Source organism: Aspergillus japonicus (genome assembly GCF_003184785.1).
Source record: "Aspergillus japonicus CBS 114.51 unplaced genomic scaffold BO86scaffold_34, whole genome shotgun sequence".
In the NCBI taxonomy this organism is placed as follows: Eukaryota; Fungi; Ascomycota; class Eurotiomycetes; order Eurotiales; family Aspergillaceae; genus Aspergillus; species Aspergillus japonicus.
In genome coordinates, this window is record NW_020291671.1 from 249,658 (window position 1) to 266,680 (window position 17,023).

Genomic DNA, 17,023 nt, shown 5'->3' on the forward strand with positions numbered 1-17,023 from the left:
ATCTTTCCATTTCGGCGGGATGGCAACCGTGTTATCAAACTGCAGAGCTTGGTTTGATTCTCGATGAATTCGCTACTTGTTTTCCAAATCCTTCACCTAAGCGCAGCCTACTCCACCTGAAGGTAAAGGGCTCAGATATTAGTCCCACACTCGACCCATGAAAAGCGCTAGTTCAATTTTCATACTGCCTGTTTCGCAAGAAGCTCCGTATTGGCTCGTAAGTCTGGCCTGTACAGTCCACAGCGTAGGAGGCTTAGATGCACGTAGGAGTAGTAGCAGATTTGTTGTAAAGAAAGGAGGCATCAATGAATAGTTTACAAGACAATGATTAAGCCGGCATCAGATTTTTACCCTAAACATGTATCTTTCTCAAGCTCCCTGGAGAACACAGAAGCAAAGTAAGGTGGCTAAAGGTGGCAGGGAAGCTACACAGACAACGAGGGTATTTCTGCGACGTGATCAATTTTACTCAGGGGTGACTTTCCTTGCTCCTCAACCGAGGCGATGGGAGAGACAAGAACAGAAGACAATTGCGGTCAGGGCGATCAGGAGATTCCGGTTGTGAGACCATATCTTACTGCCGACTGTTGCGCAGAGGCGTTTGTGAAGTATTTAATCTCTGAAAAAACGACCCCTTCGTCTTCCCAAAAGCTTCCACCAAGTCAGCATACCAGACCCTCTGGTCATTCCTTTTTCTAATTCTCGCCCGTCCGATAACCCGTACTGTACTGTACCATGCCTGTTTCTCTATCTGCTCTGGGACTAACGGTCCTCGGACTGGTTGGTGTCGCCACCGCAGCCCCTTCGTGCAGCCCCGGGCAGTGGGTAAACCTCACTTCAATCCCCCAGCCCCGTCAGGAGCACGCCACCGCCGCGATAGGAGACTCCATCATCGCCATTGTCGGTGGCATCATCCCAACGGCAAACAGCACGGCGACGACCGATCTAGTGCAACTCTACGATGTTACCACGGACATTTGGCGCACTGTTGCGCCCGCACCGCACAAGGTCAACCACGCCAATGCGGCTGGGGTGGGTGACAAACTGTACTTGCTCGGCGGCCTGGTCGAGGCTCCTCTCTCGCCGGGCATGACCATGAATTGGGTGGCTACTCGCGCCTGCTACGTTTATGATCCTGCGGTAGATGCCTGGAGTGAGATTGTTTCAATGCCTAGCGGCACTGAGAAGGGCAGCGCAGTGGTTGGGGTGCACGGGGAGATGATCTACCTCGCCGGTGGGATGACGGTGCTGCAGACAGGGTATCAGGATGCGGTGACGAGTGTCATCGCCTTAAACACCACCTCGGGATCCTGGCAGCGCCTCGACGCCGCTGCCGCCGAGCTTCCTGAAAGCCGTCAACATGCGGCCGGTGCGGTTATTGGAGATTCCTTCTATGTGGTGGGTGGCCGACGGTACGGACAGCTCTACCACAAGGACACGGTGTTTGAGCTGGACTTGACAGACCTGGCAGCTGGTTGGAGTACCAGCGTAGGTCGGATGCCAGTGTCGCGGGGCGGCTTGTCTGGCGGTGCCGTTGGGGGTAATTTCTACGCGTTCGGTGGGGAAGGCAATATCGATGCTGCCACCGGAGTGTTCAATCAGACGCAGAAGTATAACCCCCAGTCGCAGAAGTGGACCGAGTTGGCGCCCATGCCCGTTCCACGCCATGGAACTCAAGCTGTTGGCCTAGGCGATCGGGTCTATATCCCCGGAGGTGGGCTGCAGCAGGATGGCAAGTCGGTTTCGGTCGATGGAGGGCCGGTGACCTTCCAGCATCCCACCGCCCATTTCGATGCCTACTGCCCTTGATGGGTGGGATTGCGCTCCCCAGTGTTCGTTGAGGTCGAAGTATTTCATGTAGTATACATAAGAGACGTTACCTGCCTTTCTTGTCGGAGGTATTAGCACGGACTACGCGGCGGTGTGCGTGCGGAATGATTGTTGCCCTATGGGTCTGTGAATAGTTGCCTTAGTCTTTCGCTACAGTCCTATGAGGTGAAGAGAAATTTATACTGGCCGAATACAGCTTAGAAAGACTTGTGAATAGTTACACATCGTGTGGGATATCAAATCCAAGACTCCACCTCCGCTAGGCTCGGAAAGGCCTAGTGGTTCAACCCCTTTTATTGGCCAATCCAATGATTCAAACTTAAGAAAACAAGGAGCTTACCTTCATATTCTGATATGGATATATATTCAAGGGCACTAACCCTCCTAAGAACCTATAAATCTACTCACATGATGAGTCTTTCTAAGAAACGTAAGGAAAACCGTAAAGAAGTTCCAAGAGGACAGAGAGGGCTCACACACTACGACATCCCTCGCCCCACAAGGACCCTAGAACCCTTTATCGTAGAATAACTGTCGATCACTGATCGTTCTTCCCCGGCCATCCTCCGCTGTATCCGCTATACAATACAAACTCCGTTTTGCTTTTTGTTCTCTCTCTTTCCTTGTTGAGGAAGAGATTTCCCCGCTGCATGTTTGAGTTCCAACCACCCCCATTTTCTTTGCGAAGATCTGTATGAAGATGGACCAAAAAGTCCACCCTCGGAAACTTTATAATCAGTTTTCATACAGGGATCAGTTATGGCCAGGACGCGAATTAATCTGACTTAGGTGGAATAACATGCGGAGCAAGAAGGGAAAAAGATCCAGCTCTATGGTTCATTCCAAACCCTCTCATGCCACAACAGTACTTGCAGAAATCTGGCTCGACGGAAATGTCCTTTCCCGTTGTACGACGGCTATATTCTTTACCTTGTCACAGGAACTATGAGTATATCACTTAAGCGGGGCGGTTAGACGCGGGCCCCATATTCTCTGGCTTCTGTCTGATTCTTTGATTATCTGATAATCAATCTACTGATCTGATTCTCCGACCGGTAATGGTATTGTACTGTACCTTGGTCTTATATCTGGGATTTGTTCGGTATAGGAGATTGGGGTTTACTAGAACGAAGTCTCTAGGTCAAGCTCCCACCCGCTACCAATATTCATTAGTTCATCAGTTTTTGGCAGTTTCTCTATTCCCAAAGGAGAATTGCCATCTCTATTTCTATCACCAAGAGATCCAGAGCAGGAACCCTAGATCAGTCGCCTTCTCCAGCAATGTTGATGCCGCTTACGTGAAACAAGCAAAGGGGATGGGCATGCATCATGATAATCTCCGGCAGCGAGCGTCTACTGTCCGTTGTAGGAAATAGAGCCGTGCCCCTACCCACGTGGGGCCCGCGGTGGGTCATTCCGGAGTAGAATGTCGAGGACGACGCCTTAATCAAAAGTGAAAAGTGCTTTCGAAAAGATATACACAACTTTGCGTGCACAACGGCTCCTTGGCAATAGCAGAGACTGCAACACGAGTCAGGGATGCCCGATACCCAGATGTAAAATCTTGGGATGGAAATATCCCTCTTTTCTCTCTTGCATCTATAAAACCTCGACAGGCCCCCTCAGGTTTTACCAAAAGTATCAGAGACATTGGATTTCATTCCCCAGTTCAGGCAAGCTATAGTAACGCCCATTGCAAAATGAAAGGACTCATTGCCACCGGAGTCGCTGCTTTGACTCTGGCATCAACTGCCAGAGCCGTTTGCGAGAACCCAAGCGTCCGAAAGTCCTGGTACGAGCTCCCTGCTTTAGTCGCTGCAAGCCAATACTCACAACCTCAGGTCCGCTTTGACCCTTGACGAGCGCACTGAGTATATAGACTCGACCCTCTGCCTCATGAATCCGGAGCTCGCCCCCGCCCAGACCGGGACATACGGTTCTAAGAGCCGATGGGACGAACTGCTTGTTGCCCATGTCGCCCAAGTCCAGTTCATCCATGTTGTGGTGCGTCTCGCCTTCTCTTGCCCAGCGTCATGACGCTTAGCAGCTCCTTCACAGATACCATGGACAGTCTAACCCTTCTCCTTCCGATTAGGGTGCCTTCTTCCCCTGGCACCGTTGGTACACCAGAGTGCACGAGAGCCTCCTCCGGGACGAGTGTGGCTACACAGGCCCCTATCCGTGAGTACTTACACTCAACCTACCGCTCGACGCCCGACTATGACCTCGGGCTGCACCGCATTGTGACTCACCCGATCATAGGTACTGGAATGAACAAGAGGACCAAGCCAGGGCACCGTTGGAGAATGCCAGTGTCTGGAGCACGAGCCCAACTGCCGGTTTCGGAACTGGCAACACGGATGCAGATGGCTGCGTTCAGGACGGACCTTTTGCCTATCTGCCGCTCAACCTGACGACCGAGCTTACGCGCACCAGCGACAGCTGCCTGACGCGGGTGTTCAACCAGACGCATTTTGACTCCGTCTCACAGACCATCGTCGACAGCTGCATGGACATCGACGACTACTGGTCCATGTGGGCGTGCCTCGGAAACACGCCGCACACGGGCGGCCATTTTGGAGTCGGGGGCACGGTAAGTCATCATCTCCGGGAGAAGAGAACAGCTCTGTAATGCCCTGGCTAATGTTGGTGGGCTCTGTTTAGATGGAACACGTCTCTTTCTCTGCATTTGATCCGATCTTCTTCCTGCACCACACCAACCTGGACCGTCTGTGGACGCAGTGGCAGTCGAAGAACGCCAGTCGATTGACGGCCATGGGTGGGCCGCTGGTGGCGCCCCAGACCCTGTTCGGAGAGGCGCAGCCCTCGTTCCTGGGAGTGGACGCCTTCGTGCCCTACTTTGGGGACCACGGGAACGTGACCACGTTGAACCATACGCTCTGGCTGGCAGGGCTCGCGGAAAACATCACCGTGGCGGACGCGATGGACGTGAACAACGAGAAGGTTTGCATCACCTATGAGTAGGTGTCCAGGGGGTGGAATGGATTCTCGTCTCATGAGTGAGCTTGCCCATTCTGTCAACTCGAGCCGGGAGAGTCTTGCAACCTCTGCGCACTGCAGTCTCACGTTGCTGGATGGTTGTGTCTGGGAGCTGCCTCTCATCAAAGCCTGGGATCTGTATTTTGACCTCCGTTCTGCCGCTAGTATTGGCTGAGATACTTTTACTTGACAAAATGGACTCACATCTTAAGTTGGAACCATTGGAGGGGCACGCGGGTTAGCTGCTTCCGAATAGTACATTATTCTTATAGATGCGAGGGCTTCCTATGCATTTGAGACCCAGTCTATCCGTAGCAGCGTTTGTCCTTCTCAACCATCCTCCTTTCCATCTGCTCCAATCAGGGACTCTCAATGATAGACACGATCTTCTTTTGTCGGTGTGGGCTTCTGCACTCTTGTGGGAAACGTAGTCTATTGACAAGCAGATTAGATATATACGCGGGCTGACTCCTCTGTATGCCATAGCAATAACTGACGTTCAGCTACTGGCCACTCACCACCAACTCCGACATCCAGATACAATTACTACTCAAGCTAAACCCTAATCGGTCGAACTCGTCTACCTTATCATGATGCATACTCAAAAGTATCGCGTATCGTTCATCATTACCCCTTTTTCTCCACTTCAGTCGCTCAATGCACCAATCCTGATGATGCAACTCGATCCACAATCGGGATTCACCGCACAGAACAGCTCAACCGAGCGAACGGTCTGTTGAGCTTCCAGAGATGATATCATTGTATGCCACCTGCAGTATGCAAAGATAGCGATCGGATGGAGTAGCCGGACAGCCGAGCAGCCGAGGCCAATCATCGCTCGCCTCTCGGGCTACTCGGGCTCTCATTTTTCTTGCCGTCTCGGGACTAGCGTTCGATAAGAGCAACTGCGGGGAAGATAAGCATTGCCAGCTGGATCTGGAAGGTTATCGCAGTCACTGTTGCGCCTTTATTGCACCTCACATGTCATTTCCTTCGGTAAACCCAGTCAGTGCAAGAGAATCAGCATCATGCCTCTGCGAAATAGACCCTATGTTCCCAAGATCAAAGGTACAGTACGCGTCGTCATCAGCTTGAAGTGGCTGAGGCTGATGATCTGACAGGATGCTACGAGTGTTCCCAGCGCCGCATTCACTGCGATAGAAAAGAGCCTGTCTGTGGGAAATGTACTGCCAAGGGCATCAGCTGTAGCGGTCTGGGAACGCGATTCAGGTTCCGTGATGCAAGCCAAAGAAGAAGTCCCAGGAAACACATCTTACCACCGTACGTCTGCGGGAAAGTCAGCGCCCACCGATGGATGCTGACGAGACCGGAGGACGAGTTGTAGCAAAAGCAGAACCGGATCGGACTGTCTCTTCCAGAGCCCGGAGGAGGTCCTCAATATTCTGTTTCCAAACGAGTGCAAAAACAGCCCGTCATCTCCTAAGGATGTCCCTGCACTATTCTTGCCATCGCCCCAGACCTCAGACAGCGATCGATCACCAGAGCCCGCCATGTCCCCCTTTGACTCCATCTCAATCATCACGCCCCCATTAGCCGAGTTTGAAGCATGGAAGTCATACCTCCTCACATATTGTAAGCACAAGAACCTAACATGGGTCATCCCACAACTGACCATCGAAGTCTCCGAGCAAATCGCCCCGCAGATGGTGGTCATCGACGACCAGCACAACGGCTGGCGCGGCACCATCCTCCCCATCGCACACACCGACGAGCTGGTCCTCAACTCCGTCCTGGCCGTCGCCTCCCTCCATCTCCTGGGCACGGTCGGCAGCAGTCCCGGCTGTGCCGACCCCCGGAGGCTCTACACGCAAGTCATCCGGGGGCTGCAGCGCCGCAGCGACCTGGGCAACTGCGACATGGCGACCAAGAAATCCGTCATCCTGACCATCCTCATCCTCCTGTTGGCCGTGATGGTCACGGGCGGCTCGGACTTTCCGATCTTGTTCCGCATGCTGCAATCAGCGATCGATGCGGTTGGGGGTGATGGGGGGCTTGACGAGGGCGAGGTGTCTGCTTTTCTCCTGCGGGAGATACGCAAGTGAGTAGTAGCCCGGGCACACCGTCGTTGGGTGCAAGATACTTATACGGATTGAAATGTAGAATGCGCGTCAATGCAAGCCCTCTCATCAGCCTCGACTCGGGCATCTGTGCGATCCTGTCGCACGGGGCGCAGAGCTTCGACTGCCTCCGCTACTACCGCACCTTGCACCCGCGCCATGCGCTGGCCCTGGACCGCATCGCCGAGGTCCGGCAGCAGGCGTACGACATCTACCTCCAGCGCGCGCTGGCCCGGACGGGGAGCCCGCCGCGGGCGCTCTCGCATCTGGTCGACCAATTCAAGCAGTTGCTGGTGCTGTATCCCGAGGTGGCGCAGATGGACCACGTGCTGGTGTGGTCGGCGTTCATCATCGGCTTGGAGTGTCGGCAGACGGAGGACCAGCGCTTCTTCCGGAGGTTTCTGGAGCGGCAGTTTCGGCGCAATGGGTTTGCCAACATCATCCGAGCGATGGAGCTGCTGCAGCAGGTGTGGGAGGGGTGTGCAGAGCGGAATTGGGCGGCGGAGCTGCCTCAATTGCAGGTTTTTGTTACTTAGGCTTGCAGTCGTACTTGTATAGTAGATAATTAGTGAATCGAGCTCAGTCGGGCCATAAAACTACCTGTCCATCACACCATTCACCGTATAGTCGGCGACAGAGGGTAGGGCTCTCTCCAAACACACCCGAACAGGCAACTGTATCCGAGGCTTGCCGAAGTCGGGGATCGGGAGGGAAAGCCGAGCATCGCCAGCCGAGGGTATCTCATTCTTCTGCCTCGACTAGGAAGGTCAATTGCAAACTGCTTGTATACTCGTACACTCCTCTATTCATATAAAACAGCTTACCCCTGCCTTTTACAACAATCAAAACCATCCCCACAACAAACACCACCACCACCACCAAAATGACCTCCTTCGCCTCCACCCTCCAAGACCCGACCCTCTTCGTCGACAAATCCTACATCAACGGCGCCTGGGTTCCCAGTCAGTCCGGCCAAACCTTCCCCATCAGCAACCCGGCCGACGAGACCATCCTGGGCCACTGCCCCGAATCCACCGTCGAAGACATCCACAGCGCCATCGCGGCCGCCGGCGCCGCCTTCCCCGCCTGGCGCAGCCAATCAGGCCGGCAACGCGGGCGCATCCTGCGCAAGCTGTACGATCTCCTGGTCGCCAACCAACAGGACGTCGGGCGGATCATCACGGCGGAGAATGGCAAAGTGAAAGGCGATGCGGAGGGCGAGGTGCTCTTCGCGGCCAGTTTCTTCGAGTGGTTCGGCGAGGAGGCGGCGCGCATCTACGGCGACGTGATCCCGCACAGCAACCCGGCCAGCCGCGTGCAGGTGCTCAAGGAGCCCGTCGGCGTGTGCGGGCTCATCGTGCCCTGGAACTTCCCCCTGGCCATGGGGGCGCGCAAGGTCGCCGCCGCGCTGGCGGCCGGCTGCACCGTCGTGCTCAAGTCGGATGGGCTCACCCCGTTCGCGTCGAATGCCTTGGCCGTGCTGGCGGAGCGGGCGGGCGTGCCCAAGGGGGTGCTGAATGTCGTCACCGCGCTGCAGAATACCCCTCGGCTGGGGCTGGCGCTGTGCGAGAGCGCGGTGGTCAAGAAGATCTCGTTTACCGGGTCGACGCGCGTCGGAAAGCTGCTCATGCGGCAGAGTAGCGACACGCTCAAGAAGTTGAGTCTCGAGCTGGGCGGCAATGCCCCGTTTATCGTGTTCGATGATGCGGACGTCGAGGTCGCGGTCACGGCTGCTATTGCCAGTAAGTTCAAGGTCACGGGCCAGACGTGCGTCTGCGCGAATCGCATCTACGTGCAGGAGGGGATCTACGACCGGTTCAGTCGGCGGTTGGTGGAGGAGGTGCGGAAGTTCCGCGTAGGGAATGGGTTGGAGGATGCGCAGGCGACGCATGGCCCGCTGACCAACGGCTGGGGCAAGACGGCGGAGCATATCCAGGACGCGGTGGAGAAGAAAGCCACTGTGCTGCTCGGGGGTAATGCGTTGCCGAAGCTGGGGCGGAATTTCCATGAGTTGACCATCCTGGGCGATGTGGATGACTCCATGCGCGTCACGGCGGAGGAGACCTTTGGCCCGCTGGCGGCGCTGATCAGGTTCAAGACTGAAGAGGAGGTGCTCCAAAGGGCCAACAAGGCGGAGGTCGGGCTGGCGGCGTATGTCATGACCACAGACTTAGCCAGATCCCACCGGGTATCGGAGGGGTTGCAGACAGGCATGGTGGCGCTCAATACTGGGGTGATCTCCGATGCACCGGCGCCGTACGTTCTCCGCTTATTTGTGACTGTGTTGATGCTAATGTTTCTGCAGGTTCGGAGGTGTGAAGCACTCAGGCATGGGCCGCGAGGGAAGCAAGTACGGCTTGGACGACTATCTCACCATCAAGATGATTGTCACGGGGGGTATTATCACTTCTCACCTGTAGAGCCTCTGGCTTCTGGGTTGAGGTTTAACGAATGTAACGATTCTACTATCTATATAGACTTGACTCGAATTAAATCAGTAGTTGAAGCTAATAGGATCCTCTATTCGAGTATCAAGCAGTCTCATTGATAGTCCGAGGCTCTTATTTACAGCCAACATTCAACCCATTCTGTCACCACTAACCCAAATACCCTGTCATCAAGTCCACACTACTGAGATACCCTCTCCCAAATCCCTTTTACATCCTCATGCGGGCTGATGTTATCCGCAATCCCCAACGAGGTGGTCGGCTTCGTATAGCCCAGTAACTGCAACATTTTGGGGCTCATCTCCAGCACTTTGCTGCGCGGGATCGCCAGAAACTGATTCTCCTCGGTGCGGTACGTGCCCCGGACGAAGAAGAAGCTGTGCATGGTTCGCACCGAGTCAGGCACGGAATTGTGTCCGCCGCCGTGGTAGGCGGATCCGAGGAAGATCAGGGCGGAGCCGGGGGACATTTCTACCTCCATCACCATGCGGATTCAGTCAGCTCGTGTTGAGTCTACAGTTCGCTCTCGTTCAAAGAGTTAAAACGAACTGATCGGGAAAAAGGAAAACGTACCAGCAAAACACACCTCGTCGGGCATGGCCGGCCGGCCATCTCCCCACTTATGACTGCCCGGTACGAACATGGTCGCCCCCTTCTCCCGCGTCACCTCGCAGCCGGCCACGAGACACCCGAACTGGCTGGCTTTCTGGAGCGACCACTCCCCTGGAGGGGCTTGGTGCTTCACCCCGTGCACGTTGTCGTCGCGGTGGAGCAGCTGGCGCGGCGCCCCGTAGCCGATGTTCATCGAGGCGCTCATGCTCAGCAGGGGGTCGATGCGGTTGGGCTCGAGGAACCCCTCGCGGGTGACGGTGAACTCGTCGACGAGGATGCGCTCGCGCAGGGCGTCGAGGACGGGGTGCTCGCAGATGCGCGCCGCGGTGACGGATTTGCCCACCAGGCCTGGGATGAGGGTCGTCTGTGGGGGGATCGTGTAGAAGGCGTCGCCCTGCGCAGTGGGATCCAGGTGGCGTCGCGGGGTGCTCCATGGTGCGGTCTCAGCGGCGATGGCTTGCAGTTCAGAGGTGGTGACGAGGTCGCGCAGGATGAGGCCGCCGTCGCGCTCGAGGACGGCGAGGATGGATTCGATGGGGCTGGTGGCGGGGAGGGTAGTGATGCTGGTGGCAGGGGTGTAAGAGGGTTCGATGGGCGGTGGGACTGGGAGGGGGAGACGAGTCATTGTGAGTTTGTAGTATGGTTGTACGTTATGGACGTGCTTAGGTTCTGGATCCAGATAGGGTTATGGGGTGGATGCTGTTGATGCGGGCCAGTGGGTAGGCTCGTGGAGTCGCCTTTAAGTGCGCGGGCGATGTCAGATGGCACATGCGTGCGATTGTCTCTTATCAGACTCATGGGAAGACTTGCCCAACGCATATACATCTGGAAGGAAAGTGGCTTTCCTTATTGTCTGGGGAATCTTATCAGGGCGGGGGGCTCTCATCCGAATTGCCTCTTTCAGCCTAGTCATTGACTTTCACTCTGCCTATCAGCGTCATATCGCCCTCATTGTTGTGATACTTCGGAACTTTTTAGGGCTACCTGTAACTGTTCTTCATGCATATACTCATCTGATTCTCGGTGGTAATGCCAGAAATGCCAATACTTCCGGCTGAACGGGTCAAATTAACAAGGCATGCTACTGCATCACCTAACGAGGGACACAAATACCATTTACTTATACTTGACCGGTGTTGTAGCGAACTCAAGCCATGTGTACAAGCCGTGTCACTAGGAGTACGTCACAGCTTCTGCCATCATTGATCAGAGGTCTACTTCAGCCTCTAATCTTATATCTACGGAGGCAAGATCGAAATACCACCAACCCGTCCTTCAGCCCTAACCCATCGCTGTCTATCATCCAGGGCGCTCACAAAGTCATCGCTCCCCCATCCACCACTAAATCCACTCCCGTGATATACCTCCCGCCCCGCGGACTACACAGCAGCACAAACGCCCCGGTCACCTCCTCCACATCCCCCATTCGCCCCATCGGACACCGCTGCGCCCAAATTTCGCGCAACGGCTGCAGTCCATCCCCGGCATTCAGCACCGTATCCATATACCCAGGACTGACACTATTGACCCGGATCCCGTGGACCGCCCACTCCGCCGCCAGATTGCGCGTCATATGCACGACCCCGGCCTTGCTGACGTTGTAGGCCACCTGCGGCTGCGGGAAGTTGGTCGCGTGGGCGGAGATGGAGGCCGTGAAGACGATGCTGCCCCCGGTGCCTTGGGCGATCATGTGGGCCGCGACAGCCTGGGCGCAGAGGAAGGAGCCCGTGAGGTTGACGTCGAGGACTTTGGCGAACTCGCTGGGTGCGGCGGCGGTCGACGGCGTGCAGGAGACGATGCCCGCGAAGCTGAGGAGGTGGTCTACCCCGCCCATGCTGGTTACGGCCGTGGTGATGGTGGTGGTTATGCTTTCGGGCGATGTCACGTCCACTGGGTAGGTTCGGATCTGTGCGTCTGGGAAGGAGGTGGTGAGTTCGGTCAGCGCTGCGGTCGAGGTGGTGATCGTCGCGGGCAAGTCGAGGAGGGAGAGTGCGGTCACGCCGTGTTCGAGTAGGGCTCGCGCAACGGTTAGGCCCAGGGAGCCGGCACCGCCGGTAATGATGGCTTTTCCGGGGACGGCGAAGCGCGATGCGGCGCGGAGGGCTGGGGTGGAGGCGCTCGGGTCGGGGGGAAGAGGGGCGGTTAGAGGGTTGGTGGCGGTGGAGAAGGTCATCGTAGGGATTTGCCGCAAGGCTAGTGCCTCACGGTCGCTGAGGGGCTTGGTGCTGGGTGGGTCGGACATTATTGTGGATGGATGTGGTTTATGTTGTGGTGTGGTGTGGTGTGTTACTTGTTTGGTGAGGTGAGGTGAGGTTCAAAGCGGGGAAGCTTTGTTGATGCTGAGTGCGGGGAAGCCCATAAGATGACATCCCGCAAGCATCATCTATAGTAGAGTCTATTACCATCTAGAGCAATTTTTTAGACACTGAATTTATTTGCAATTTACCGCGGTGTAGTATTAAGTCCTTGTGACGAACGTCATCATCATCGTCATCATCATCATCTAAAACTAAGACTGAACCTTCTGCTGCATATCTCTTCCTTCGATCAGACACCGATGTCCCTTGGGTGCCATCAGAAAAAAAGTCTCCATCACCATGTCTGCTTCGCTCATGCCATAGCGACTCGACACGCGCGCCTGCGGAAATCGACGGAAGAACATCGCTGTGGCCAGACGTAGCTCGATTCGCGCCAGGTGTATTCCCAGACAGACTAACTCATCTATTAGCACTGATCTTTCGCCCAGTAACAGGTACAATCTCAAACCTACCACGCGACCCTCCACCAAACGGCAGCGAAGCATCCTTCATCGCTTGCGTGGGTGACACCCACCGGTCCGGCTCAAACCTCTCCGCGTCCGGGAAGATCTTCTCGTCGCGATGCAGAGAATACGACTGCGTTCCCACCGTGACCCCAGCAGGAAGACTATATCCCGCCAGATGCGCCCCGCCAGCAGGCACGGCACGACGCAGCGCCGACGGAACCGCACTATAGAGTCGGAGCGACTCCAGAATGACCCGGTTCAAGTACGGCAGGCCCCGCAGATCCCGGTCCGTGAAGTCGGCCGGCAGCTGCGCCACCTCAGCGACCAGGGTGTCTCGAATCTGGGGATTCTGGCACACGGCATGGATCAGGTAGGTCAGCGTTACAGCGGTGGTGTCACTGCCGGCCACGATGAAGGTGCGCGCCTCGGCGATGATCTCCTTCTCCGAGAGGCCGTTCTCGCCGGCGTCATACAGCTTGGTGAACAGGGTGGGCTTGGGGTCCTTTGGGTTCTGTTTCAGCATGCCATAATAGCGGCCGATGGACGCCACGGCATATGACTCCAGACGGTTCACGGCCTTCACCGTCTCGCGGAAGTAGGGCAACGGCAGAGTCGCGGCGAGCTTGAACATGGTCGGGAACGTGGTGCGGATGATTCCCGTCAACGCGATCCGTTCCAGGTCATTGCTGTATTGGCTTTTCTGCGGTGGGTGGGTGAGCCAGATCCTCTGGTTGCTGGGGGTGGAGTAACACGCACCTGGCCTGAGTCCAGCATGCGGAAGGACTCGCCAAAGGACATCTCCCCGATAATGTCCGTGGCCATGAACAGCATCCATTTGTACACATCCCCGGCCCCGGTGGCTGCCATATCTCGGCCTAGTCCATCGATGGCTTGGCTGACTCGGGCCCGGATGAGTGGCTCGAACTGGGTCATCAGGGCCGAGTCGGAGATGGGCGAGGACAGCAGCCGTCGGTGGGCGGCATGGAACTTGGGGTCGACGGTGGAAAAGGTGCTTTGTCTCTCACGCGGGGTGAGGTCGACGTACCATTGGGACTTGAGAAAGGCACTGCCGGTTTTGTGGATTTGCTTGACGGCGCTGGTATCGCAGATGTCGACTTCAGTGGGGGTGACACGGACGACGGGGCCTGGCAAGTGGGTGGGTTAGCGGGTTAGAGGTCGATCTTCGTCTGGCAGGGTCCAACAGGCTGCACAGTACCATATTTGCGGTGCAGGCCATGGACATACTGGGCTACCTCGCCTCGCACGCAGTAATAGGAGAAGACCGCACTGGTCCATCGCGAATAAGGCGGGCCCGGGATATGGGCGAGAGGGCTGGTCAGTCCTCGATAGAAGAAGTGCTGTAGATACTGATATTAGTCTTGCGGTTGGGCGTCTTCGGAGCATGGACACGCACGACAAGCAAGCAGCCAAGTACAACACCGATGATGAACAACATTGTGCCAATCGAGTCGGCAAATCGAGCAGTAGATTCTTTCTGAGGGGGGAGGATTGCAATGGTCTGTTGGTTGTAGCAGAGACCGAATGACATGTTCTTTATATAGGCAAAAGCGGGGTTTGCAGATGCCTTAAAGCCGAATACCCCGAGGTGTTGATCAAGGATCATCATGGATCGTGCATGCCAGCACCGGATATGGTGCCGGGACTCTGCCATGTCGTTGAAACGGTGCAAGATTTCTGTGGTGCTTATGCGGCCGGTCACGGTGGACGCAGAGCTTACATGCAGGCCTGCGATAAGACTAGTAGGATTGCGGCTTATACGTGCGAGTTGATCCTTGGGGAGCTTGCCAAAGCTTGTCGGAGTAAGCGTGCTAAGGCATCTATGAACACATCATCACCGACAGTACATCATATTGCATGACCAGAGTTGACGACTGGACAGCATTGTGTATTGTGTATGCATGCATAAAGCCAGCCACTAACAGCCACTACAGCCACTACAGCCACTTCAGCCACTTACAGCGTCGGCCAGGACGGATCGATCGGCTTGAGCTCCCCCGCTCCGTGGAAATCCCGCAGGATGACAGCCTGCTCACTCAATAGCACTCGGTCCGCCTGCGACGATCCAATTCTTGCCAACTCGCGCCAGCGGGCAAAATCCCCCAAGTTGCGCTTGTCACCACGCGCAGCCTCGTTGTGGGTCCAGTGGCCCTTGGAGAAGCCCAGCAGGGTACTCAGGCGCTGGTGGGGGATATCAAACACCAAAGAGCAAATCGTCCCCGTTTCCGCTAGCCAGTTGACCTGCCATAGCTCGCCGGGGCGAATGCACTGGTATGTCGCTGCCTGGAAGTTCTTGCGGCCAGCCATCGGCCCGCCATGGATGGCGTACACCACCCGGTCTTCGTTGAAGAACCAGATCTCATAGCGCCATTTCTCCGGGTTACCGTTGCCATCGTGTGCTGCATAGTCGTAGATAATGTGGCGGTCGCGGAGATCGGCGTCGAATGTTGAGCCCTCAAGCTGAGGGAGCACGGGCATGTTGAATGATAGACCAAAGGTGGAATTCAATGGGAATGAGGCAATGGGGGGAGACCAAGCTGGGGATGATCGGATTCTTCCCTCAAGTAGTGAGCCTTCTACAAGGCGTTGCATCTTCTTTATAACAGAGTCGGACTGCTGGTGACACCACTCTTATAGTAGTCCCGACTCACTGGTAGGGAGTGACAGGCTCTCGGTGTTCCTCGGCCTTGTTACTCAACCCAGGGAACTGGCTCACGCCAACCGCCATCTTCCCGGTTGCTCCATTCAGGGTATTGGAGCTTATTTTGATCGAAGGGCGAATCTCGTAAGCTCGTGTCGGGGGGGGGGGCACGGTTAACCGCGATGCAGGGAATCCAGGTCGATCTACCCAGCAAACACGGCTGTCGAGTAGATGAAATTCTGGCTAGAGTTTTGGCTGTTGGTTGATGTCTAGATGGATCATTCGCGGATGATGACAATATTAAGATAAATGATTGGATCCATGCCCATTGACTGCTGCCGAGACTCGAGAAGGCACCGTGATACCACTGGCGGATAGATATATATCCTACCTCAAGTACAGCCCCGAACTAGGGTACCCTAGACACAGTCGGCATGAGTAGTATGACACCTCAAATTAACCCACTGACCTCTTCAAGACCCACTAGTATGGTTATATGTAAGAACAGCTCCCTAACAGTGTTGTTTGGGTGCATTGAGCTGATGCTAGACAGGACCTAGATGCCATAGGACCTTTACGTGTTACGTGCGTCATAAAACCAAAGCAGCGGCCTTTGTATCACCAAGGCAAGATGGCCGAGCGGTCTAAGGCGCTAGGGTCAGGCAACCTGATCACACATGTTCGCTCCACCGAGCAACATTCCTAGTCACGCAAGTGGCGTGGGTTCGAATCCCACTCTTGTCATATCTTTTTGCTCCTTCTCTTTTTTTCCCTCCCCTGTGTGTGAGTGAACTTCCACCTTCGGCCGACCGGCGGAAATCCAGGGAAATTAAATGCCCCACTATCATATCCACAGTTGACACATGCTTCAACTGCATTGTTCCTCCTCATTCCTCATTGCTAGTACCAATGCACGGTCCTTGCGTGCTTACAATGAGTGTGAAGGCACCAATGCTCTCAGCCATAGGTTGTGTTATTGTTGGCTTAGACAGGAGGTTGCCCATCTCAGATGTGCAGAAAGTCAAACAACTATCATCTTGGACACTTTAACCTTTAATCTGTGAGTCAAAGCCTATAATCAGTTTGCCTACAGTTTCCTCCTGTAGAAGGATCTTACAAGTCAGGACTCTGCTATGACCGACCTCCAGTCTCTTTATCCCTCCTATAGTTCAAATTTGCCTGCTTGGTCCACAGCAGATAATAAAAGTGAGTTAAATAGAAGGGTTAGCAGCAATGTGCTCTGGTTGTCCTAGAACCATTTGCACTAAGGGCGATAGACAAGTTCACATCCTGAGCACAAACTGTCATCATCATTGACAGGTTGGAGGACTCCATGACAATCGAGAGCAAATCACTGCGAGGCTACAGTTCCGGGGCAAAACAAGACACAGACTCTGAAGTTATCGTCACCAAGAAAATAAAACTATTGCGCTACTGTGAGATCGGCAAGGTCAACCGGCATTGTCATTTCATTCCACCAATTACCTCTACTACCGCCTAATACCACATAAGCTTCCCTGTAGTTATCGCTTGCCTATGCTCCCCTCGCAAGACCAGAACCCAACCCGATGTGCGACATCTTTCCATATGAATTGTATGAACCCCTGAGGACGCGTGATTGAGCAGCTCTGGC

General features: G+C 55.1%; 8 protein-coding genes and 1 non-coding gene across 9 annotated transcripts; 5 read left to right on the plus strand and 4 right to left on the minus strand.

Moving 5' to 3' along the window:
- The first annotated feature begins 655 nt into the window (after positions 1 to 655).
- Positions 656 to 2,031, plus strand: BO86DRAFT_390299 (Kelch repeat-containing protein). The gene has a single exon (XM_025672347.1). It carries the CDS (start codon positions 736 to 738, stop codon positions 1,807 to 1,809), a length of 1,074 nt encoding a protein of 357 aa, XP_025526424.1. The 5' UTR covers positions 656 to 735; the 3' UTR covers positions 1,810 to 2,031.
- A 1,499-nt stretch (positions 2,032 to 3,530) lies between these two features.
- BO86DRAFT_400834 (tyrosinase family protein) lies at positions 3,531 to 4,815 on the plus strand (the record flags this gene model as incomplete). Its single annotated transcript, XM_025673732.1, has 5 exons — positions 3,531 to 3,622; positions 3,672 to 3,834; positions 3,926 to 4,011; positions 4,093 to 4,423; positions 4,495 to 4,815. The coding sequence occupies 5 exons, from the start codon at positions 3,531 to 3,533 to the stop codon at positions 4,813 to 4,815; spliced, it is 993 nt and encodes a 330-aa protein (XP_025526425.1).
- Positions 4,816 to 5,788: 973 nt separating this feature from the next.
- On the plus strand, positions 5,789 to 7,504 carry BO86DRAFT_127228 (Zn(II)2Cys6 transcription factor). Its single transcript, XM_025666073.1, has 5 exons — positions 5,789 to 5,898; positions 5,952 to 6,111; positions 6,164 to 6,423; positions 6,472 to 6,889; positions 6,952 to 7,504. Exons 1-5 carry the CDS (start codon positions 5,859 to 5,861, stop codon positions 7,442 to 7,444), a joined length of 1,371 nt encoding a protein of 456 aa, XP_025526426.1. The 5' UTR covers positions 5,789 to 5,858; the 3' UTR covers positions 7,445 to 7,504.
- A 287-nt stretch (positions 7,505 to 7,791) lies between these two features.
- BO86DRAFT_433270 (NAD-dependent succinate-semialdehyde dehydrogenase) lies at positions 7,792 to 9,328 on the plus strand (the record flags this gene model as incomplete). The annotated part of the gene is made up of 2 exons (XM_025675829.1): positions 7,792 to 9,164; positions 9,214 to 9,328. 2 exons carry the CDS (start codon positions 7,792 to 7,794, stop codon positions 9,326 to 9,328), a joined length of 1,488 nt encoding a protein of 495 aa, XP_025526427.1.
- Positions 9,329 to 9,536: 208 nt separating this feature from the next.
- Positions 9,537 to 10,592, minus strand: BO86DRAFT_457162 (phytanoyl-CoA dioxygenase family protein; the record flags this gene model as incomplete). The annotated part of the gene is made up of 2 exons (XM_025677211.1): positions 9,537 to 9,826; positions 9,929 to 10,592. The coding sequence occupies 2 exons, from the start codon at positions 10,590 to 10,592 to the stop codon at positions 9,537 to 9,539; spliced, it is 954 nt and encodes a 317-aa protein (XP_025526428.1).
- A 394-nt stretch (positions 10,593 to 10,986) lies between these two features.
- On the minus strand, positions 10,987 to 12,280 carry BO86DRAFT_390300 (oxidoreductase, short chain dehydrogenase/reductase family). The gene has a single exon (XM_025672348.1). The coding sequence runs from the start codon at positions 12,207 to 12,209 to the stop codon at positions 11,280 to 11,282; it is 930 nt and encodes a 309-aa protein (XP_025526429.1). The 5' UTR covers positions 12,210 to 12,280; the 3' UTR covers positions 10,987 to 11,279.
- A 196-nt stretch (positions 12,281 to 12,476) lies between these two features.
- BO86DRAFT_420031 (cytochrome P450) lies at positions 12,477 to 14,187 on the minus strand (the record flags this gene model as incomplete). The annotated part of the gene is made up of 5 exons (XM_025675175.1): positions 12,477 to 12,679; positions 12,738 to 13,431; positions 13,488 to 13,876; positions 13,948 to 14,089; positions 14,146 to 14,187. The coding sequence occupies 5 exons, from the start codon at positions 14,185 to 14,187 to the stop codon at positions 12,477 to 12,479; spliced, it is 1,470 nt and encodes a 489-aa protein (XP_025526430.1).
- A 518-nt stretch (positions 14,188 to 14,705) lies between these two features.
- BO86DRAFT_316086 (phenol acid carboxylase) lies at positions 14,706 to 15,227 on the minus strand (the record flags this gene model as incomplete). Its single annotated transcript, XM_025668120.1, has 1 exon — positions 14,706 to 15,227. One exon carries the CDS (start codon positions 15,225 to 15,227, stop codon positions 14,706 to 14,708), a length of 522 nt encoding a protein of 173 aa, XP_025526431.1.
- Positions 15,228 to 16,015: 788 nt separating this feature from the next.
- Positions 16,016 to 16,134, plus strand: BO86DRAFT_t179. Its single transcript has one exon. It is a non-coding gene; the product is annotated as a tRNA-Leu (tRNA).
- The last annotated feature ends 889 nt before the right edge of the window (positions 16,135 to 17,023 follow it).

Coding starts and splice junctions, on each gene's coding strand:
- BO86DRAFT_390299 (XM_025672347.1), top strand. CDS start 736: ATGCCTGTTTCTCTATCTGCTCTGGGACTAACGGTCCTCGGACTGGTT.
- BO86DRAFT_127228 (XM_025666073.1), top strand. CDS start 5,859: ATGCCTCTGCGAAATAGACCCTATGTTCCCAAGATCAAAG. Junction 6,112..6,163: donor AGGAAACACATCTTACCACC/GTACGTCTGCGG, acceptor ACGAGACCGGAG/GACGAGTTGTAGCAAAAGCA. Junction 6,424..6,471: donor GTCATACCTCCTCACATATT/GTAAGCACAAGA, acceptor TGACCATCGAAG/TCTCCGAGCAAATCGCCCCG.
- BO86DRAFT_390300 (XM_025672348.1), bottom strand. CDS start 12,209: ATGTCCGACCCACCCAGCACCAAGCCCCTCAGCGACCGTGAGGCACTA.